The following is a 24475-nucleotide window of genomic DNA, read 5'->3' on the forward strand; positions in this document are numbered from 1 at the left end:
CAGGCTTCTCTCTGGGCCTCACCATTAGTAATTTTGCCCAAACCTTCCGGAAAACTGAGACTTTGTGTGGACTTCAAGGCCACTGTGAATCCACAACTAGTGTTTGCAACTTTTCCATTACCCCGCCTGGAAGATCTTTTTGACAAACTGTGCCCGGGTAAATATTTTTCAAAGTTGGACGTCACAGATGCGTACTTCCAAATACCAGTGGACGAAGAATCCCAGCGCGTCTTGGTGGTTAACACGCATCTTGGTTTGTACCGATTCAAAAGACTGCCATTCGGGTGTGCATCCGCCCCTGCATTGTTTCAGCAATATTTACAAACTGTTTGTGCATCAGTCCCAACTGCTGCGAACTATCTGGACGATATTGTGATCTCCGGAAAGACAGCAGACGAGCATTTAGCACACCTACGAACATTATTTCAGGTATTGCGACAAAATGGTCTTCGCTTGCGGAAGGACAAATGTGTGTTTTTTGCTCGTGACTTACCATACCTGGGACATGTCATCAATGCCCAAGGCATACATCCGAGTCCAGAGCACCTCCGTGCCATACAAGACTTGCCTTCGCCGCAGAATTTGAAGCAGCTACAGAGTGTGTTGGGTAAAATTAACTATTATCATCGCTTTCTGCGCAATGCCTCTTCCATTTCAGCTACGATTCATAGCTTACGCCGTAAGGGTGTTCCGTTCGTCTGGACGACGGAATGCGAACGCGCCTTTCGCCAGTTGAGATCGGCGTTGCTTTCTAATACTTGCCTTACGCCATTCAATCCCCAGAAACCCCTTTTGTTGATGGTAGATGCATCGGATTTCGAGATCGGTGCTGTGCTTGCGCACAAAGATGGGTCGCATGATCGCCCTATTGCCTTTGCATCCAAATTGCTCTCGTCTGCGCAAAGAAATTATTCACAGATAGAGAAAGAAGCTTTGGCTCTCGTGTTTGGTGTTACTAAGTTCCATGATTTCTTGTATGGTCGTCACTTTACCATCATCACACACCACAAACCTTTGATGTCGGTTTTTCATCCGAACAAGCCTGTACCTCCGCGTACAGCGCAGAAATTCATTCGCTGGTCTATTTTCCTCTCGCAGTACCGCTACGATATCTTGTATCGGTCCACTGCTAAGCACGGAAACGCCGATGCGTTGTCCCGTTTGCCTGTTGCTGAGGATAAAGCATTCGATTCTTCTGAACTTGCTTGCATGTTCATTGATTCGGAAACCGATGACGTGGTCGACTCGTTTCCGATTGATTTTCGTCGTGTAGCTACAGCCACAGCTGCTGACCCGGTCCTTGCTACCGTTTTGCATTTTGTTGCTACGCAATGGCCTTTCTCAAAGTCTCGGATCGAGGATCCGTTGGTTTGCTGATTTTTTGCTCACAAGGAGAGACTTTTTGTTCGACGCGGTGTTTTGTTGTTGCGTTCTGATAATGATCAGTCCAGAATCGTGGTCCCACGTTCGTTACAGTCCTCTGTTTTACGGCTACTTCACCAAGGACATTGGGGTATAGTGCAAACGAAACAACTTCCTCGTCAGCACTGTACTTGGTTCGGAATCGATGCTGCGATTACGAATATGTGTTCTTCTTGCATGGCGTGTGCCAAAGAACAATCCGCACTGCCGCGGAAAGTCTTTGCATGGCCAAAAGCCACTTCCCCTTGGCAACGCTTGCACATCGATTTTGCTGGTCCATTCTGGTATGCTCGGTGGTTTGTTCTGGTAGATGCCTTCAGTAATTTTCCTTTTGTTGTCCGGATGTCTTCCACGACATCAACTGCCACCATCCAAGCGTTGTCTGCATCTTTTGCATTGAAGGTCTTCCGCAGACTATTGTTTCCGACAATGGCCCACAATTCATGTCCGCAGAATTTCAGTCATTCTGCCAGGCCAATGGTATTCAACATCTGACATCCGCGCCGTTTTCGCCTCAGTCAAACGGTGCCGCTGAACGATTGGTCCGGACTTTCAAGTCACAGATGTTGAAGTTGAAAGAGTCGCATTCTCGGGAGGACGCGTTGTTGCTCTTTTTGTCTTTGTATCGCTCTCAGCCCCGAGATGGTCGCTCGCCAGCTGAGTTGCTCCACAGTCGTCCTCATCGAACCTTGATGTCTTTGCTGCACCCGCCGCATCAGGTTCCTGTGCAGCGGCAGACTTCTGCTTTTGCTCCAGGCGACGTTGTATTTTATCGCAACTATCGAGGTTCACGGCGTTGGCTCGCAGTGCACATTCTTTGCTGCCTCGGCCGCGTGATGTATTTGGTTTTGGGGGCCTCTGGTGAGGTGCGTCGGCATCTCAATCAGCTGCGCCTCTGTCGTCGCACGGGTTCTGCCGCTCCCCGTCTGCTTTCAGCGACGGTGCCATCCGGTCAGCGCCCTGGGGACCCATCTACTGGCTCGCCTCATCCCCAGGTGTTACCAACGATGCCTTCCATTTTGCCCCATGGCGACGCGCCGCTGCCGCCTCCACCGCCGCCGCCTGTCCAGCTGCTGCCGCCCGCAGTGGACGCTTCGCTGCAGCCACCAAGCGCCTCCCTGGGTCACACACCGCCGATCGCTTCCCGTGACCAGCTGTCCTCCGCCATGGAACTCTTGCCCGCTCTGGACCACATGGCGTCTTCGCGCGTCGGGTACCCCGACGCAATGGAGGTCGACCCTTCGGCCCCTCCTGTCTCTTTACGGGCACATACACCGCATGTTGACGTGCACCCTGGACTAGGTTTTCAGGTGTTTCCTAGCTCCCCTTGGACCGAATGGCCGCGTGCGGGTGGCACAGCCTCGCCTGTTGTTAGGCTCCCCACCTCATCGCATACGTCAACATGGGGTTCTCCCCACGGCGGGCGGAAGCCTTATAACACGACCATTCGCCGATTTGCAGGGGAGGAATGTGGTGTCACCGCCAGACACCACACTTGCTAGGTGGTAGCTTTAAATTGGCCAGGGTCCATTAGTACATGTCGGACCCGCGTGTCGCCACTGTGTGATTGCAGACCGAGCGCCACCACAAGGCAGGTCTCGAGATACGGACTAGCACTCACCCCAGTTGTACGGACGACTTTGCTAGCGACTACATGGACGAAGCATTGCTCATTAGCTGAGCCGATAGTTAGAATAGCCTTCAGCTAAGTCAATGGCTACGACCTAGCAAGGCGCCATTAGTAACATTGCATGTATATAAAGAGTCTCACTTGTATCACCACAATCTCCAGATGTACCAAAAGGATGGATTAAAGTTAAGTATTCCAGAAGCTACGTACTTTTCTTTATAGCATTCATTACGTATCCTGTTTCAGACCTCACGCCCTCCTTTTTTAACTTAGAGCATGCCTTTCGGCTTCCTCTCATTGTGTCTAGGCTGTCTTGTCTAGACACAACATGAAGCATGCAGGAAGGTCGTCTGTCTGATGATTTGCGGTACATATTGCCAAGGTGGCAGGGAGCAAAATAAGGAGTGATCAAAAAACTTCCATTTTAAGGCTGCATAGTTCAGATCAGATCAGTATGCCACACACACACACACACACACACACACACACACACACACACACACACACACACACACACACATATATCCATCCACACATATACCCTGCTTGTGTCTGTATATGTGCGGATGGATATATGTGTGTGTGTGTGTGCGAGTGTATACCTGTCCTTTTTCCCCCCTAAGGTAAGTCCTTCCACTCCCAGGATTGGAATGACTCCTTACCCTCTCCCTTAAAACCCACATCCTTTCGTCTTTCCCTCTCCTTCCCTCTTTGCTGATGAAGCAACTGTGGGTTGCGAAAGCGTGAATTTTGTGTGTGTGTTTGTTTGTGTGTCTATCAACATACCAATGCTTTCGTTTGGTAAGTTACATCATCTTTGTTTTTAGATATATTTTTCCCATTTGGAATGTTTCCCTGTATTATATTATATATCAGTGCTTTCCTCTCCCACAACTATCCTGCAGACCTTGTCCACAAACAGATCTCCCAAGCAATACATTCCTCCCCACCCAACAACAATGGTACTACCCCCAGACCACACAGAAGCATCCCCCTTGTCACCCAGTATTATCCTGGCCTCGAATACATCAACTAATTACTCCGCCAGGGATATGACTTTCTCAAGTCAAGCCCTGAAATGAGATCATCCCTTGACAATATTCTCCCCACACCACCCAGAGTTGCCTTTTGCCAACCCCCTAACCTCCGTATCATCCTTGTCAAACCCTACAATATTCCCAGACCACCTTCTCTACCCAGCGGTTCCTACCCCTGTAACCGACCCCGATGCAAAACCTGAATCCACTTTCCCTTCTTCCCCTTTTTTCCCCTCTCTCCTCCCTGATGAAGGAACGAAGTTCTGAAAGCTAGGATACGTCAATTTTCTGTTCTGTTTTGTGTATGTATCGGCTGTACTGAGCTGAGGTAAGTACTGGCCAGGCCCTCTATCTCTTTGTTAGTATTTGTTTCATATATATAAACACACACACACACACACACACACACACACACACACACACACACACACAGACAGACAGGGTGATGCGTATTAACATTTAAAAACCTCCAAAGCACTGTAGATGACCCCAAGACAAGTAATTTAATACAAGACACATGGGATCACAAATGTTGGATATGATACAAATGTTGGGAAATGTGTCAAAAGTGAATGATAAATGTCACCAGATGATGTACCTTGTCATGCTTGCAGTGGTAGAGCCTCTCGGTCTGTCACACTTGATCATCCCAACCCAAGTCAAGTATTCATATCATTGTGGCTACGGACACACATGTGCGACTTTAGTGATGGCGTTCAGGATTTGAGTCTTGCATCTGGCAGGCAGTATTTTTTCATTGTGTTTAACAATTATGTATTTATATTGAAGTTTATTATTTTATTTACCGATCTTGCAGTTTCCTTGATTTCTTGCAAAGTACAGTACAAATCAAAACCTACCGTATTGCATAAAAAGTAGATGAGTATAAACTTCAGAATAGCATCATTGCCATTAAATGACCTATGTTTTCTTTACTAACTAATGTCTGTAAACAAAAAGAGGACAGAAGCAAAAAACACAAAATCAGAACTGCTTTTGCTTGATTACAGCAGGGACAATAATTTTGTAACATCTACATTTACAACAGATCATATTTACAAAATGTTTTCGAAATTTGCTCTGTTTGCTCAAATGAAAGTATTGCACTGCTCAATCATTCCTTTACACTCAAGCCCGACTGCTGCACATGCTGTGGGGTATGTCATCTGGTTATGTCATATGTTCAGTGTTTCTCGCCAATTTTTGGGGTATTTTGAAATGTACAAAAAGGCAAATGCAGAAAATTATCACATTTGGCTGCACATTACCTGCGTCACAGAAAAATAATGTATACGAATCTTCTCAGATTTTCCACTGAATAACTTTGTGCAAGCCTCACAATATTTCACCAACACAACTGTTCGTCATCTTCAGGTAGTGGTGGGTCCTGTCATCACTGCTGCAAGATGTGACTGGTGATATCTGCACAGCAGAATTGAAATTTGTCAGGCTAGAAGCAGGAGTACGAAGGCACTCCCAGTTGGATGGAAATGCCATTCATAGTAGCCTTCTGCTTATGTGTTGTGGGCAATGACTGCACTTCTGGACACTCGTGTGGTTAAACGCTGAATTAACTCTCTGCAAGGTGCTGCATCAGGTCATACATCGGAGGATCTGGTTTCTACTGTTTTAATTTCATGGCAGTCAGTGCTGGATTCTGGGCAGTGCTTAGTCAAAATTCCATATTCCTGTTGGTAAGATTGCCCACCGTATGGATACATGCCTCATTCTTAAAAACACAATCCTAGAGTGATGATCCTGAGAATAAAATTTCAGTCCTCTTGGGAAACATGTGGTGCCCTGTATTCAGGCAGTGCTCTGCTACCACTAATTTACTGGGTGGGATTTTTGTCAGCTCTGTTGAACACAGTGTTCTTGCACAATGTGAGGTGTCTGCCCTATATAAGATTTCCCATAATGGCATCAGATCTTATATATGATCTGTGTTTTCTAAGGTCAAGATTGTCTTTAACTGAACACAAACAATTCCTTAGTTTTGCTGGTAGACAAAAAACACACTTGATTCTGTTTCTCTTAGTGATTCTTTCTATTTTTGAAAACATGCCGCTGAAATATGGTAGGAAAGCCATTTGCAGTGCTTGTCTAAGTAACTTCATTTACATCCCTACACTGAACTTGCTTTGCTCAGAACACATTGCAAATCTGTTTACAAGAATAAACATTCTGCTGGAACACTGTTCTTAGGTGTTACAGTTCACCAGGCAGACTGTCGGTATCTGAGATCACGTGTGCTCTATGTGGCAGGGAGTGTAAGACACCACCACATTGTGCAGGGTGACGGCAACTTTTGGACCGCAAATATAACTCTGCGTGTATCAGTTTGCAGTAGAGACTAAGCCCCAATGTTCTGTCAGCTTTTCTTCTAACCGTGACATCCAGGAATGGTAAGCTGCTATCTTTTTGTACTTCCACAGTGAACTGAATATTTAGATGGACCGAGTGCAAATGCTGCAGGAACATAGGTAGTGTCTGTATTATGTGGGCCACACCACAAATGTCTCTTCAGCATTCTGCCAGAAGGAGGAATGTTTGATATTTACTAAGGGAAATAGAGGATCTCCCATGGGAACACTGTCCACTTGATTAAAGTAGTTGGTGTTACATAAGAAATAGGATGAGGTATGCACATTTTTAAACAGCACCACAATTTCTTTCTCAAACTTGCTGCTAATAACCTCTAATGAGGGCTGCAGGGCACTTTTGTAAGTAATGATATAACATTTGAGCTAACTAAAAGATCTGAAAGTTCTAGTTTAAGCATTTTCAGGTATTCTATGAAATCCTCTGAATTCTAAATATGATGGTCATAGTCATCCACATGATAAATTTCAAAGCTGTCATGTGGAAATTGCCAGTTCCATCTTGCAGCAGTGATGGTGGAAATCACCATCACCTGAAGATGCCAAAACGTTGTGTCACTGAAATATTGAGGGAGGGACTTGCATAATGTTATCTGGTGGGGAACCTAAAGTGTTTTTGCAACAGATCTATCAGGCAAGCCTGAAAAGTCACATATACTCCAAGCAGTAAGTATCTGTTGTAAAATGGTCACATTAGTGAGCTTCGCAATTAATTAACAGTTTATCAATAAATTTGGCTTCATTTTGCAAGAAATTGTGCTGTGTTCCACTACTCCCTCTTCAACAAAACTAATGTCAGTTTCTGCTCCACCTCTTCAGCCCGAGATCCTATGTATACTCTTGAGCATTTGTGTAAGATACCTGTTTATTTATAAAAATAAAAGTAACTTCTATCATGACTTTCCCATTTTTGTCCAGTGGGTTTGTTATCCTGCTGTTGCCTACTGCAGACTACAAGATTACTGTTGAAGATTTCTGCAAAGTTTTTCTTCCTTTTTAGTGTACCAACATTTCACTGTGTGGTGTTGGCCTGGTACTGTTTAACGGGTGTTTTAACTGTTGTTTCAGAGATGCAATACGAAGCAAATGCAGTGAGGATGACTTGCTTGCCATGATTGGGGCAGCAGTGAGAAGAAAGAAGAAACAACATGCAGGTAAGATACATTACAGCAAATGTAACTCTATAGATAGAAAGAAAATTTCTGTTTAACAAGTCATAGCAAACATAAGAGCAAAACAGAACGAAAAACAACAGTGATAGAACCTGAGTTTTTTGTGTAAAATTGGATTTAATTTTTTATTTAGTATTCATTCTGATTAATGCCCATTGGTCAACAGTACATTTCAGCCCTAGAATTTGGTTCTGCAAGGTCCACCAGATAACCATATATGGCTGTTGTAACTCCTTTATTGGACTTCAGAAGTTTTCCAGCAACAAATCTTTTTTTTTTCTTTCTTTCTTTTTTTTTTCTTTTTTTTTAAAATAGCTAAAATGCAGAAAACATCATAAAGGAAACACTCACAGAAAAGCATCAGTGTCCTTGAAACAATGGAAACTCCAGTAGGAATACCAACAATGTTGGAAAAGACAGATTACTACTTACTGATGAAGGCTGTGGCTGAAAGCTTTGTGTAAGTGTCTTTTAATTCTGCCCATCTGCAGCCTAAGGTATCTTCTTTATGGTAAGTAACAGTCTGTCTTTTCCTTCATTATTCATTAGTGTTCTTTGTTTTTATTGCTGTTTAGCAAGCATCGTGTGGTATATAAGGGATGTGAATAGCGTCAGATGTTGAATCATCACTCTGGAGGATATGAAGGTGCTGCATATTGGTGTGAGACAGCATTATCTGATGAGAGTTTGAAAGAAACCTCATTGTGGATGTCCATTTGGTCGCCTGGTTAAACCTTGCAACATCTGTATTTTTGGAGTATTTGGATCTGACAGTGGCCTGATGTTGGAAAGTAAGGGCATACTCATCATCAATCTTCCAGTTGACTACATCAGGCCGCTACAAGGGAGCATCACTGTGTAGTGTACTGAGTACATTGTAATCTGTTCATGTCTGTGACTGCCATCTGAGAACAAGTACAGTAAACTCTCGTGCAGCTACACTTTTGGCTAGCTAGATTGACGCTTGACAAGTTTCAATTTGCATGCACCTGGAGCCAAGCATTTGCTGGTGTTTTTTGGCAATCTACTGCTAATCAGTGCACTGGTGCGTGTCAAAAGTCCAAGTATCATCAATTCGTGCGTGTGTTGGTTGAAGCTCTAGTGTGTTTCTTATTCGTATGCCACTGCCATCTATTGGAACTCCTTGGAAGTACAGTACATACAGTATTGTTCTATGCAGCGCAACGTAGCCCTGTCGAAACCGACAATTAGAGTGCGCCGCCTAACACTTTCCACTTGTTGTCGGTACACCAAAGCTGAGTGTTTAACAGTGAACGTACAACACCCTGTTGTGTTGCCACGTGGGCTTGGGTAGAACAGAGGAAATGGCATAGATGTATCGAATGCTTTCATTTGATGGCTGCCACAGCCTGGTTTCAAAAATCAAAAGTTTGTCTAGTGCATCTCGAGTGTTGTCAAGTTTTGCATCTGTGTGTTTCTGATTTGAGGTTTTGTGCTCCCACTATGTGCCTTAAAGTGTCCAGAGATAAAAGGGGCCAAAAACCATAAAGGACTCAGTCGAGTGTCTGTAAAAAGAACACTGAACGTGACTACGGGCACAAAACATAAAACGAATGTGATCTTGTTGGAAAAAGAGCTTCACACTTTGCAGATAATTGATGCTGGTGAGCCACCCACAAAAGTTGCTGCAGAGTAGGAGTACAATTACTGATCGGAAGACAAATCGATCAGGAATTGAAAAATTTTGTTCCATCCAAGCATTGGGCAGCGCAGTGAAATCTTGAAAAACAATGAGAAAAGGTGCACATCCTCAGTTAGAAGAGGCATTATTTTTGTGGCACGAATAAATAAGAGCCAAAGATGTGTCAGTTTCACGTCCTCTACTTTGTCAAAATGAGCTGATGAGCTGATTGAAGGAAAGAAGCAAGAATTCCTCGGAAGTAATGGCCGGCAGGATTGTTTCAAGAAGCGGCATGGCATTCATGAAATTGCCGTCAGTGCCAAATCATTATCTGGGGATGAAGCTGCTACGCTGATTTTAAGAAGAAATTGCACACAATCATTGACAAAGGAGGTTATACTGGCAATCAACTTTACAAATGTGATGAGACTGAGTTGAATTACAAAATGCTGCCAACGAAAACCCTTGCCTCTAAAGAAGAAGAAATGGCTTCCGGATACAAAAAAATCAAAGAAAGATTTACTGTCCTCACTTGCAGTAATGCCACTGGCAATCATAAACTGTGCCTTACTTTAATTGGCAAATCCAAAACACCAAGAGCATTTAGACACCAACCAACCAGCTTTGCCACTGAGGTACACGAATCAGTCTTAAGGCATGTATGAACAGTGCCATCTTCAGAGAGTGGTTCCAGGCAGAGTTTGTTCCAGCTGTAGTAAATTACATGGAAGGAAAAGGACTTCCTTGAAAAGCGCTACTTCTTGTGGATAATGCTCCTTATCACCCAGGTGATCTGCAAGATGGGGATATCAAAGTTGTATTTCTCCCACAAAATGTCACATCTCTATGTCAACCGATGGACCAAGGTATTCTTGAGGCGATAGAAAAACATTACAGACGCAAGATGCTGGAATACTTAATAGGTGTGATTGATGCTGCAGATGATTTTGTGGAAGCTCTTAAAAAAATCGATGTTTTAAGTGTCATTCATTGATTGCTGAAGCTTGGAATCTAATTCCTCCAGTTCCTCTTGTTAGGTCTTGGAAAAAACTCTTAGATCGTAAGGCAACCTAAGTGGTGGGAAGGAGGAGGCAACACCGAAACTCAAGCTGACATAATTTTGGTGAATTTACTGGAGAAGCTGGTTGTAAAGACACACACTTCGAAGACATTGAAGAGTGGATGGAAAATGGCATTTTTTCATGTGACTGAGGATGAAATCGTCCAAATTGTGACCGATCATAAAGCGTTAGAAGACTATGTTTCTGATGATGAATCAGAGAAAAATATTCCTCACACATTCTGTTACGAAGTGATCCAAACTGCCCTGGAGTACATCAGCCAACAGGAGGAGACGATTTATCCTGAAATAGTTTGATTTCAATGTTGGAGATGTATTGTTGCAGCAATAGTTCCTCAAGCAAAAAAACAAAAAAAAAAAAAAAAAAGACATTCGTGACTTCGTTACCAAAAAATAAACTCTAATGAAGCATCCTAGAACTTCTATGTCGATAACTTAAAAGGTTTCTTTTTTTTAATTTTCTTGAAAGTTCCTCTAGACAGACTTTTCGTTCCTTTGAGTAATCTCTAGATTTGTTTCACAATTTTGTTCAGTAGTTTATTTTTTATTCAAAAGAGCAGGTAATAAAATTAAAACTCCTGTTTTTTCCTGCTGCCAAATAAGGGAGATTTTTTTCTGTAAGAATGCAAAATAAACGAGCTTTGTTATACAGCATTTAAAAACTTTGAGTTTTCAATCATAGTTTGGTGCCTTTTTAACATGTCAACACAATTTTTTCAGTAAAAAAGTACAGGGTTATTTGCAACCGTATCAGAAACGTTTTACATACCCTACGCACGTTTTACGATTGTATTTCGCAATATTGACACAATTTGGAGTGTTCACATGTGAAAACAGGGGGACTTTGATTTATCTGAAATTTTCGTTATCGGAACCGGCCACCGTCCTGATCATTTCGGATAAACAGGAGTTCACTGTAATAGACTCCTTGCAACATGCTGTGTCATACAGCTAGGAGCAGCCAGACTATGGCATTGCCATCCTGCGCATAGGCTGCCATTAACACTCAAGCAAATGACTGCATGCGAAGTGGTGCCATGATCGAGAAGTATGGACTGCTAATGAATGGTGTCACATTATGTTCACTAATGAGTCCCAGTCCTGCACTGCTCCAAATGACTATCGTGGAGAAGTTTGACAGTGACCCGGGGAGATTGGGAGAGGTCCCATTCTTCCACATTTTTGGGGGGGGGGGGTCACAAAGGAGTCCCATGGTGTGGGGAGCCATTGGGTATGACTTCAAGTCACGGCTTGTAATGGCCGAGGGAACTCTGATGGTACAGCAGTGTGTAATAGTATTGTGGTGCTATTTTTCAACAGGCCAGTGCTTGTCCACATGTAGTATGTGTCTCTTTAAATTGTCTGTGTGATGTTGATATACTCCTGTGGCCAGCAAAATCCCCATATCTGTCCCCGATAGAACATTATGGGACCAACATGGACGTCAACTCCGTCCCACTGCCTGTATCCATGATTGCAATGTCCAGTTACAACAGTTGTGGATCACCTTTCTCAGGAGGGTATGCAGCAGCTTTACGACATCCTCCCGCACTGTCCAGGCCAGACAGGGTGCATTGCTGTATTGATAAGTGGGCTCAAACTGATAAGTTCTGTGTAAATTTGACTCTGTTTTGTTATCACTGAAATAACATCACATATCCTCTAAATTTGCTATGTTTCAATTTGTTTTCTCCCCACCTTCTGAGTGTCTCACTTTTTTTCAAGCAGTGTAATTTAAGACAGACATAAGAATATGAAAATGGGATGGCATATCACATTGCTATTCAACTATGCCCCTAAGAAAATTGTAAGACAATGGAGAAGAGCAGGTGCACTATTACACTGACTAGAACGTAAACTTAAAGATAGAATTATATTGTGTAACCTATACCGATGACATAATACTAATTGACAAAAACATTACTGATGTGCTAAAGCAATTTGAAATATTAAGGGAGCAAGCTAGGAAAATTGGACTACTAATTTCACCTGGAGAAAAAATTCTTGGCTGATACCAAAATGGCACTAGTTGAACTTATATAGGCAACAACATAGTATTTGGTGTTAAAGAGTTTAAATAATTAGGTGAAAAAGACCACTGAACATCATAATGAAAAGAAGGCCATAGAATCCAGACTTCAGAAAATACAAACTGTCTCTCAGTTAACTAAAAGTATTTTTCCTGGAACTTTAAAATCTAACATTGTACAACAGTGATCAAATTAGAATTAGAGACTCTTTGTCCAACACAAGACATGAAAACAGCAAACTGAATTAGAAGAATGTAAAATTGTAGTAAAAATCTTAGGCCCAAGAATAAAAGATGGAACACATCACACAGAACCCAGCGTGAAATCTCCATCAAATTCCTAAAAACTCTTGTTACAATGTGTCTCCAAAGAATCCAACTTGTGGGACATACAGAAAGAATGTGTCCAAACAGGCAGCTCATTGGATTCCCACATACTTGAAAAATAAGATCCAACTGATAAAAACAAACAGGAAGAGACCTTAAGAAATTGGAATCACTACATTTACAGTATTCTGATGTAGTGATGAGTCACACAGAGTGCAGTTTCACAGTAGCTTCATCGATGCTTGTACTTGTGTATGTAGTATATGCAAGTGTGTACAGCGTCTATTCTGGTGTACTCACAATATGCTAATTTAGTGGCCGAGCAGTAAACCGGATCCCTACTCGGTTCCAGTGTGCTGTGCTAATTATTCTTCTTCACTTGACATTTATGCTTGGAGCTGCAAGAGAGGTCATTTTCCAGATAGTGCCACAAAAACAACAAATTCTCAGATATCAGTTTAACTTACACGCTTCAACATCATAGACAACATTTCACATTAATATGTAGTAGAACACTAGATTAGTGTTAAAATTGCCAGAGTAAACATTGTTCTCCATGTGACAGATTGTCACCCGACGTCCAAAATCGATAAATTTTATATCTTTGCACAGAGAAGCAGCTGGTTGGTCATTGTCATGTGTGGTGCTAATCAATGGGTCGAGCTCGTTGCTGGCACAGCGCCACCACAGAGTAAGTGGCCCCTCATCCCAGCAGGTGGCGATGTTTTAACACCCGTATAGCTCCCCAGACTTACCACGTCTGTGGATAACTCCGTCTCTGCACAGAACTTCCCACATTTCCCACACAGTGGGCCATAGTGCCTTTTACACACAATAAATCTTCAAACTTATTTCATTGGCTAAGTTAAATTTCGAGTGTGACATGCTATTTAGTAAAAAATAGCAAACGGTAGACATGGATGTTATTGTGACTCTTTCCTAAGGCAACATTTGTGTATTACACTTGTAGAAGTGCACTGCAAAATAAAACAGTAGACCGTAAGTTCAAACAATGGAAACTCCAGGTTGGAATATCAGCAGTGTAGGAAAAGATAGAGTGCTAATTACCATAAAGATAGCACGTTAAAATGCAGACAGGCGCAGTTAAGACACTTACACATAAGCTTTTGGCCACAACCTTCATCAGAAAAAGAAATAGAAATACACACCATTCATTCACACAAGCAAGCACACCTCACACACACATGACCGCCAACTCCGACAGCTCAGAGCAGAATGCTAGTCTCTAAGTTTGCTACACAATAAAATAATTATTCTGAGCTACAAGAAAAATGGATTCAAAGAACTAAACTGCTTGAAGAAAAAAAAGGGAAGCTCCCTGAAGCAACGTAGTTTCACGAGTGTGCATACCAGTGGTAAATTATGTGAGTCGCAACTCTCTGAAATGGATACAAAGGCCACCAGATTGCATTAGCTTTGTTTGTGTCTCGGATTGTTACCATGAATGGTAGGAGCTATAAGAGATGTGAAGAGTGTAAGATGTTGAGTGATCCCTGTGAAGGACACAGATGACCTGTACTTCTGTGAGTCAGCATTATCAGCACGTAACAAGATTTGAAGGGGCCTAATTGTGTGTCTCCATTTGCCAGGCTGATTGAATTATGCAATATGCAGATTTGTGAGACATTCAGATGTGGTAGTGGCCCCATGTTGGACTGCTTGGGAACGTAAGGGCAGCGTGCTTGTCAGCAAGCTTCCAGTTGACCGTGTCTGACGAGCCCATGGGAGAATCGCTGTAATGTACACCGAGCACATTGTAACCCTTTCACACCTGCACCTGTCATGTGATCAGCAGTGAGTCACATTCTGCAAGACCCACGATTGCAGTTGTCAGTCAGTATGACAACGACATAGGGAGAGGGCGTGTGGGGCAGCATCGGATATGACTTCAGGTCACTCTGACAGCACAGCAGTATGTCATGGACATCCTATATCCTCATTTGCTACCTCCATGTCCAACAGAGTTACAAGAGACAGAGCAGTGAAAACATATCCAGTTGTTGACTCACAAAATGGTTTTGAGCTGTGACGCATATGGTGTTAAGTGAATCATTCATACAAAAAGAAAAGAAGAAGAAGCTAAAGTCAGAATGTGAAAAAATTGGAGAATGGAATAGATATTTGAAGACTTCACACTTGAAACTCCCAGTTTTCCTATTGTGAAAGTGCCTTTGTGACCATATGCATTTCACTGACGATAAACTTTTTTTTTCCCCCTGGGTCTTGGCTCCATATTTTTTCATCCAGTTGAGTCAGAATACTTGCATAGTATTTGTGAGGTATTGTTTCAGTCTTGCAAGCTAATCTAAAATACAAATCCCTTTTGCATCCTAGAAAACAATGACCACTCTTTCTCTCCGATGAAGTCACCTTAGCTATTTTTGTGCAACTGCTGTTTCATTTCGGTCATCTCTCATCCACGGGAACAGATTGGTGCATAGAATCAGTTGTGTGTCAGATTGTCCCAAATTGTTTTTCACATTAGGTTGTAGTGAGGCTTCAACAGATATGCCACTCACTTTCTGGTACAGCCACGGCATCAACTGTTTTGCACATCTTTTTAATTACTGATCTTGCAATATCACACTGTGTTCTTTCTCAGCATTTTCATATTTGATTGTAATTCTAGGAAATTGTTCATGAGTCATCTTACAGACATATGCCACATATGAATTCAGCCACCCATTCCTTAACTGTTGACTATGAAGGAACTCCCCTCATGAACCATGGACCTTACCGTTGGTGGGGAGGCTTGCGTGCCTCAGCGATACAGATGGCCGTACTGTAGGTGCAACCACAATGGAGGGGTATCCGTTGAGAGGCCAGACAAACATGTGGTTCCTGAAGAGGGGCAGCAGCCTTTTCAGTAGTTGCAGGGGCAACAGTCTGGATGATTGACTGATCTGGCTTTGTAACATTAACCAAAATGGCCTTGCTGTGCTGGTACTGCGAACGGCTGAAAGCAAGGGGAAACTACAGCCATAATTTTTCCCGAGGACATGCAGCTCTACAACTAGACTAGAAGAAGAGATCGGTTGGTAGGACACGTTTTGAGGCATCAAGGCATCACAAATTTAGCATTGGAAGGCAGCGTGGAGGGTAAAAATCGTAGAGGGAGACCAAGAGATGAATACACTAAGCAGATTCAGAAGGATGTAGGTTGCAGGAGGTACTGGGAGATGAAGAAGCTCGCACAGGATAGAGTAGCATGGAGAGCTGCATCAAACCAGTCTCAGGACTGAAGACCACAACAACAACAACATGAATGAACTGACTCCTAATGAGTAAGATGATGCCTGTAGAAAAGTACAGCAAAACAGTAATCTCAAAAAAGGACAGGATAGACAGCACATTCTGTAGGACATATTAAAAATGATTGGTAAAAGAGACTTGGCGTGTTAAATGCAGCTTTTGATTACATGATAATTGAATTGGATAGATAAACAATCTACTCGCTAAGTGGCGGCAGAACACACACATAAAAGAAGATTATAATTAGGCGAGCTTTCAGAGCCAGTAGCTCATTCTTCAGGCAGAAGGGTTGAAGTGGAAGGAAGAGGGGTGAAGGATAGGTCTAGGAAAAAGGTTAGATTTTGAGAAAGTTACCCAGAACTGCAGATCAGGGGAGACTTTCCAGATGGGATGAGAAGGAAAGACTGATTCCACATCTACATACATACTCCACTAGCCATCATATGGTGCATGGCTGAAGGTACCCTGTCTCACTACAATAGTCTGAATAAAATTACTTGATAGTTGACATCAATCACTTGCTGCAACAATGTTGCCACATTGGCTACCAGCTACCGTTTGGTTACAGGTAACAACAAACAAGCAGCTCACTTCACAAATTATGTTAAATGTTTAACACAGAGCAATTTTTCTAGTGGCTGGTGCAAGGTATGTCAGAAATGTTGGATACTCTGTTGACTATTGATTTAAAGTGACCAGTGACTGAACTGGGGCAGACAACGCGTTTTGTATCCCTGACTGTAAACTTGTGTCCTAACCCAGCTGAGAAAATTGTGGTCAACAGTCTGCAGCAGTACTAATATCATTATCGCTTTGTTCATGGCGATTAAAGCTAACCCTTAAGGGTAAACTCAAGACAACAAAAACTCAATTTCAGGGCTGAAAGCAAATTGAAATTTCTCTGTGACATTTGTTACCTGTAACTATCCTTAAACTAGCTGCACATGCTGCCATGTTTGAAACCAGTGAACAGTCCGTGTGGGCCCTTAGTCGTGGATTATAGATGACTGAGACAGATTCCAAATGAAGAAATAATGACAAGATGAAAAATAAGACCAAATAGAACAGTCAAAACAATGATGAAAAATGATGCAGCGAAGTATTAAAAATAAAAAAATACATTTAAACCAATTAATTGAATGAAAATAATAATCACACTCATTTGGTTAGATTTAGAATTAAAAATTTTGCTACATTGATGAGATTCAAACCTACGACATGCTACACATTAGATTAATCTGCCAACCATTGTGCTATGCCACAGCACTGCATGAAGTATTTATATATGTGAATGTAGTGACCCAGTTCCAACTATGAATTGCAACCTTAAAAATTTCAGTTTCACGCAGTGTAGTGAAAAGCTTATCTAATGTAAGATGATCTCTGTGAATATGATAACTATAAGTATGATACTGAATTACACCTTGTGCTGATTTATTCAGTAGTGTTTGGTTAGTGCTATGAATGAAATATGTGTCTTTCATTAGCATTGTTAATGTGTGTTGTTTTTGGTGTAGTTATCATGTGTCATGAAATACATAATAAAAGTGTCGGGCTCATAATTCGGGATACAAATACATGAAGAAAGAATGCTGTACCAGGAATTGGAAGTGACTGGCCAATTTTGGTGGAGTTTGGCAACAGCAGACAGTTCAAGTGTGACGCTGACAACTCTTATTGGCGTTTGAAGTGCCAACTATCAAGTAATTTTAATTCGACTGTAGTCAGTTCCTTTCCCGTTCCATCTGCCAATCGAGTGGGGAAAAAGTGAATGTCTATATGCCTCTCTATGAGTCCTAATTTGTCATCTCTTATCTTCGTGGTCCCTATGCGTAATGTATGTTGGTGCAAGCAGAATTGTTCTGCAGTCAGCACAGTGTTCCTCAAAATCCCTCCATGGATTCCCATTTGAGTTCCAGAAACATCTCCATAATACTTGTATGTTGTTGTTTCAACCTACTGTTAACAAATCTAGTATCCTGCCTCTGAAATACCTCAATGTCTGCTTTAATTTGACCCCTTGCGGATCCCAGACACTCAAACTGTACTCAAGAAGAGATCACACTAGCACCCTATATGTGATGTCCATCACAGCTGAGCCACACTAGTAAAATCCACCCAACAAACGAAAGATGATTATTCACCTTCCCTACCATGACCCTCACAAGTTCGTTCCATTTCATATCACATTGCAAAGTTATGTCCAGATATTGAAACAATATGACTTCTTCATTCATGACACTACTAATGCAGGATTCTGGCATTATGGATTTGTTTTTCCAACTCATTTGCAGTAACTTATACTTTTCTACATTTAGGGTTAGCTGTCACTTATTGCACCAACTGGGAACTTTGTCCAAGTCATCTTTTATCCTCCTAAATCACTCAACAATGACACCTTCCATACACCACATCATCATCAGCAAACAACCATAGATTACTGTCCACTTTGTCCATCAGATCAGTTATGCACATAGAAAATATGAGTAATAGCGCTCCTAGCACACATCCCTGGAACGATCCTAATGATACCCTAGTCACTGATGGACACTCACCGTCGGGATAATGTAGTGGGTTCTATTACTTCAGAAGTCTTTGAGCCACTCACATGTCTGGGAACCTATTCCATGTGCTTGTACCTTTGTTAAAAGTCTGCAGTGAGGCACTATGTCAAATGCTTCTCGGAAATCAAGAACTATGGAATCTGGGTTTGTGAATTTTTGATGGCAAAGTTAGAGGAGCAATGCATCTGCATTAAATTTTGCGTGAAACTCAAGAAAACCTTTACAGAGACACACCAAATGATGCAGGGAGCCTATAGCGATGAGTGCTTAAGCCATACTCGGTGTTACGTATTATTCACATGTTTTAAAAATGGCTTTACAAAAGTCAAAAATGATCCTTGTTCAGGACGCTCTTAGATGTCCCCTGATGACGCTTGTGTCAGGAACGTCAACGAAATTGTGTGTGCCAGTCGAAGATTCACTGTCCGAGAGATTGTAGAAGAATGTAACATTTCAATTGGATCATGTTATGAAATGACACAGCATCTTGGAATGCATTGTGTTGCCGCCAAGTTCATTCCACGGCTCATGAGTCAAAACCAAAAAAACTTTTTGGATCTCACAAAAGAGAATGAGATGTTCCATGTGAGAATAGTATGACCCCTGCAGACTTCTTTTTATTTCCAAAGTTGAAAAGGATGAAGTTTTGCAATGGTAGATGAGATAAAAGAAAATTCGCAGACAGCACTTTATGCGACCCAGCAAGAGGTGTGTCAAGACTGCTCCTGGAAGTGGAAATGATATTGGGAGCAGTGTATCAATTGTGGAGGAGAGTATTTCGAAGGAGACAATCCATAGTAACTAAAAGATAAGCATAGAAAATTTTGTGGACAAAGTTCTGGAATTTTTTGAACAGACGTCGTATGACAAAAGAGCATGCTGAGTTGCCCATGAGTGATGCTTTGTACTGATTTGTGGACATAAACTTATTGGTCACTATGAAACTGATTAGATTCAAACCCAGAATATGTACAAGAATTCTGCAGCAAACTGATGTTACGGATTGGTCTGTAATTTCGTAGGTCTGTTCTTTCGCCCTTCGTATTTACAGGAGACGCCTCTGTATTTTTTTCCCCAGTTGCTTAGGTCTTTCTGCTGGGTGAGAGATTCACAATAAATACAAGCTAAGTAAGGGTCCAGTGCCATATAGCACTCTTTGTAAAACCAAATTGAGATTCCATCTGCAACTGGCGACTTATTTGTTTTTAATTATTTCAGGTGTCAGGGATGCTTACGAGGGTGGTTTGAAAAGTTCTTGAAACAGAGTAGAAAAAAAGTACTTATGTCACTGAAACTTTTTTGTTTTTCAATGTACCCTGCTTGTAGATTAATTCACTTGGTCCAACAGTGTTCCAATACCTTGATCCCATCTCGACAATGATTTTCCTCCAGGCCTACAAAATAGTTGTCAACTCAGGCTACCAATTCTTCATTTAAGTGAATCTTCATCCACAAAGAAAAATTTTCAGTTTAGGGAAGAGGCACGTGTGGCAACAATTCATACCTTAGTTTGTGTAATTTTACCATGGCGATGGCACACGCGTGTGAGCGTGCATTGGCTTGATGCTAGATGACTTTCTTCCTTATTAAACCTGGCCTTTTTCGCATACCTTTTGTTATAATTTGTCCAGAAGGTTAGCATAGTATTCTCCAGTAATTGTTTGCCCAGTGGGGAGATAATGTACAAACAGAATCCCCTTCTCATCCCAGAACACTGATGCCATGATCTTCCCCGCTGAAGGAATTTGGTGGCGCATCCCAGAACACTGACGCCAAGTCCTTCCCCGCTGAAGGAGTTTGGCGGCGGAGATTCAGCATGTTTTCACTTCTTTGATTGTTGCTTTGTCTCTGGGGTATAGTAGTAAAACAAAGTTTCTTCGTGGTCACAAACCAGCACAAAAGATCTTGTTTGTTTCTCCTAAAACAGGCCAAACATTGTTGTGATATGTCCATTCTCATGCGTTTTTGACCCAGCGTCAAGAGTCGCGGCACCCATCTTGTGAATACCTTTCAGATACATCTGGCAAGCGTGAGCAATTTCATGCCCTCTAAATTGGTGATCCTCCTTGATCATTATGCGCACTTTTGCAATGATTTCTAGAGTAGTGACACATCTTGGCTGACCTATTCATGGATGATCATCATCTAAGCTCTCCTGACCAAATTTAAATTCATTTATCCACTTGGCAACAGTTGAAGACAAAGGAGCAGAGTCCCCTGGTGTATTCTGGAAATCGGCATGAATGTCCTTCGCTTTCATACCTTTCTTTATGAAGTTCTTAATTACTGCTTGAATCTTGACCCCCCCCCTGTACCGTCCCGTCATTGCAGATCACTACACAGGAACAACAACAGAGCCGTGTCACTGCCACAGCTCTCTTCCAAGAGCACTGACATGGCATGTGTTTACAGGCAACAGTCCAACGAATATCATGTGAACAACTTGTGCTAGCGCTGGCCTCTTGTGGTGATTGTTGTTAGGTGTCTTTGTGCTATTGTCAAATGACGGTATGTTTATATGATTCTCTTGCATGAATGATTTCTTGAATGCAAAATTTAAAACATTTATCTCCTACTGCCACACCAGACTGGTCAAGTGACTTGATGGAAAACTTTGACTCACTTAGTGATTTTACATAGGACAATAATTTCCCCTGCTTCTCAGCCAGATCTTTTGCTGAGGTATGACAGTGGTAGTAACCTTTCCTTGTTGGCATTTGGCATTCTCGTTTGAACTAAGAGTGCAGTAGCTTTTCCTTCCTCAGTATTTTCTGAATTTCATTGTTAAACCACAGTGGCTCTTTTGCATCCATAATTCGTTTACTAGGTACAGACTTGTTGAGAGTGCAATTCACGATCTATTTAAGCTTTGACCATAATCTCTCTATGTCCATCTTAATGGAACTAAGTGGGAACTAAGTGATGTCAGTTCTGTCTAAGTGAGATGCTAACATCTGCTTATCTGCTCTTTCTGGCATGAACATTTTCCTAGCCTTCTTGACTGATTTATTAATTTTTGTAATCTTTGTTGTTATGATGTTATCATGATTATTAATCCCCATCTCTATGCTGAAGTCATTGATGATATCTGGACTGTTTGTAACTACAAGGTCTAAGATATTTCCATTGCATGTGGCATGACAAACTAGGTGCTCAAGACAATTTTCGAAAACCACATTCAAAAGTGCTTCACAAGATTGACTGCACCCCCTGAAATAAAGCCATAGGCTACCATCTATACTCAGTAGGCTAAATTAACCTCCAACTAGCATTGCATGATCTAGGTATTTACGTGCTACTGTCTGTAGACTTTCTTTGAATGGCTCCAAAACTGTCATAGCAGAACCGGGTGGATGATTAAAACATCCATTAATTAACGTGATTTCACATAGACTTGTTATAGGCAACCAGGTAACTTCACTGTCACAATCAGCTTTGACCTCAATAGAGACAATGGACACTTCCTCTCCTACAGTGTCTAACCTGCCTTTCCGATATATATTCCATTAATCACTAAATATGTGAGAGCTTTCTACTCTGGGTTTCAGCCAGCTCTCAGTCTCTGAGAATAATTTGAGTGGGAGACTTTCCTGGATGGCAGTAAATTCAGAAACTGTGTTACAAGTACTTTGACAACTGATAAAATTTTGACAATCTACACTGGAGTGAATTCAAAAGATAAACCTCAACCAACATTGAATGTATCTTGGTGATAAAGAGCCAAAATAAATAAATTGATGATTTTATTCCATTTCATCTGATTGAATGAAACACACACAGCATAACTACTCAGAAAACAACTATAGTGCGGATTACATTTACTATCATACATGTAGCACTCTGAGAACATTTCACCTTGTCATAGTAGTCCTGTGTTTTGGAACTAGGCAGTGCTTCATTTCACAAAGCGAAAGGAATAGCTTGTGTAAAAAAAAAGAAGAGGAAATAGTGGTTGCTGGTGTTTTTAACACTATCATTCAATTTAGTTCCTACTGTGAACTTTGCAGCTAGGATATGTAAATGCTCTGAGACTGCTATTGATAATATCTTTATGAACAAATCTAGGGGAAAAAAGTCATATCACAAAACCAATAGTAAATGGACTATCTGATCACGACGTGCAGCATCTTGTGTTAAATGTTGAAACTTGTCAGGATAAAAAAATATTAAATCTGAGTACAGGAGGATAATAAATAAGCCAGAAATTGAGGAATTCAGGAAATTGCTCAAAGACATGAACTGGAGAGATGTTTACCTGACTCAAATGGAAAATACAAAGCATTTATTAATAAAGTTACCTCCTCTTTTGAAAATTGTTTTCCCCTAAAGGTAACTCAGATCACACAGAAGTCAAAAGATAAACCATGGATTACACAAGGAATAAAGATATCATGTGGGGCAAAAAGGAGACTGTATCTACTATCTAGGAACATTTCTGATATTAGAATTGTAATGCATTGCAAAGAATACTGCAAAATATTGAATCAAGTAATCCAGAAATCGAAGTAGCTTTATTAAGAGAAAAAGATAATTGTATCGGGCAACAAAATAAGAACTGTATGGGATATAGTGAAGGCAGAGAGAAGTGGGGCCAAAAAGGAAGTGGAACCGATAGCTCTAAAAGTAAATGAGACTTTGGTAACAAGTGCATGTAGTGCTGTAAATCTCTTAAGCAAGACTTAATTTTTGTTACTGACGGCTCGGGGTTATCAGGTTTGGTGAATGGTGCAATGGAGTATCTGGGACCAGTCTTTGAAGAACATCGTGCAGAACCTATACGAGGAACTTTGAATTCCAACCATTGCTTCTCAGTATACTTACTCCATAATGAAATTTGATGCAAGTTATATATCTATATTTCCAACAAATAGCTCAATACATATTATCAATACTAGGAATAAGAACAATCTACATAAAGACCTAAAATCACTTATGTTGGTCCAAAAGGGGGCCCAATATTCAGGAACACACATTTTCAATAAATTACCAGCAACCATTAAAAACTTGGTTTCAGATAAAGCACAGTTTAAACAGAGTTTGAATGACTTTTTGATAGGCAATGCCTTCTACTCTACAGATGAATATCCTAACAGAGACTGTTAGGCCAGCGTAAGTAAAAATATGTTAGATTTAAGTTTTGACAGTACTTGGTTGCAACAGTCAATATTAGGTATTTTGTGTATGCTAAATTTATTAATAGTGCATAACATAAATTTATTAATAGTGCATAACAATGTTCCCCCCCCCCCCCCCCCCCATGAACCATGGACCTTGCCGTTGGTGGGGAGGCTTGCGTGCCTCAGCGATACAGATAGCCGTACCGTAGGTGCAACCACAATGGAGGGGTATCTGTTGAGAGGCCAGACAAACGTGTGGTTCCTGAAGAGGGGCAGCAGCCTTTTCAGTAGTTGCAAGGGCAACAGTCTGGATGATTGACTGATCTGGCCTTGTAACAATAACCAAAACGGCCTTGCTGTGCTGGTACTGCGAACGGCTGAAAGCAAGGGGAAACTACAGCCGTAATTTTTCCCGAGGGCATGCAGCTTTACTGTATGATTACATGATGATGGCGTCCTCTTGGGTAAAATATTCCGGAGGTAAAATAGTCCCCCATTCGGATCTCCGGGCGGGGACTACGCAAGAGGATGTCGTTATCAGGAGAAAGAAAACTGGTGTTCTACGGATCGGAGCGTGGAATATCAGATCCCTTAATCGGGCAGGTAGGTTAGAAAATTTAAAAAGGGAAATGGATAGGTTGAAGTTAGATATAGTGGGAATTAGTGAAGTTCGGTGGCAGGAGGAACAAGACTTCTGGTCAGGTGACTACAGGGTTCTAAACACAAAATCAAATAGGGGTAATGCAGGAGTAGGTTTAATAATGAATAGGATAATAGGAATGCGGGTAAGCTACTACAAA

At 41.6% G+C, this 24475-nt stretch overlaps 1 protein-coding gene across 1 annotated transcript in view; it reads left to right on the forward strand.

Annotated features, from left to right (window-relative positions):
• LOC124592030 (molybdenum cofactor biosynthesis protein 1-like) overlaps positions 1-24475 on the forward strand; it is a 49288-nt gene that overhangs the window by 14725 nt on the left and 10088 nt on the right. The window contains exon 3 of the mRNA XM_047131789.1: positions 7539-7624. Within this exon, the coding sequence (XP_046987745.1) occupies positions 7539-7624 (86 nt within the window). The remainder of the gene's footprint in view (positions 1-7538; positions 7625-24475) is intronic.

Source organism: Schistocerca americana, unplaced genomic scaffold, assembly GCF_021461395.2.
Source record: "Schistocerca americana isolate TAMUIC-IGC-003095 unplaced genomic scaffold, iqSchAmer2.1 HiC_scaffold_89, whole genome shotgun sequence".
Lineage (NCBI taxonomy): Eukaryota > Metazoa > Arthropoda > Insecta > Orthoptera > Acrididae > Schistocerca > Schistocerca americana.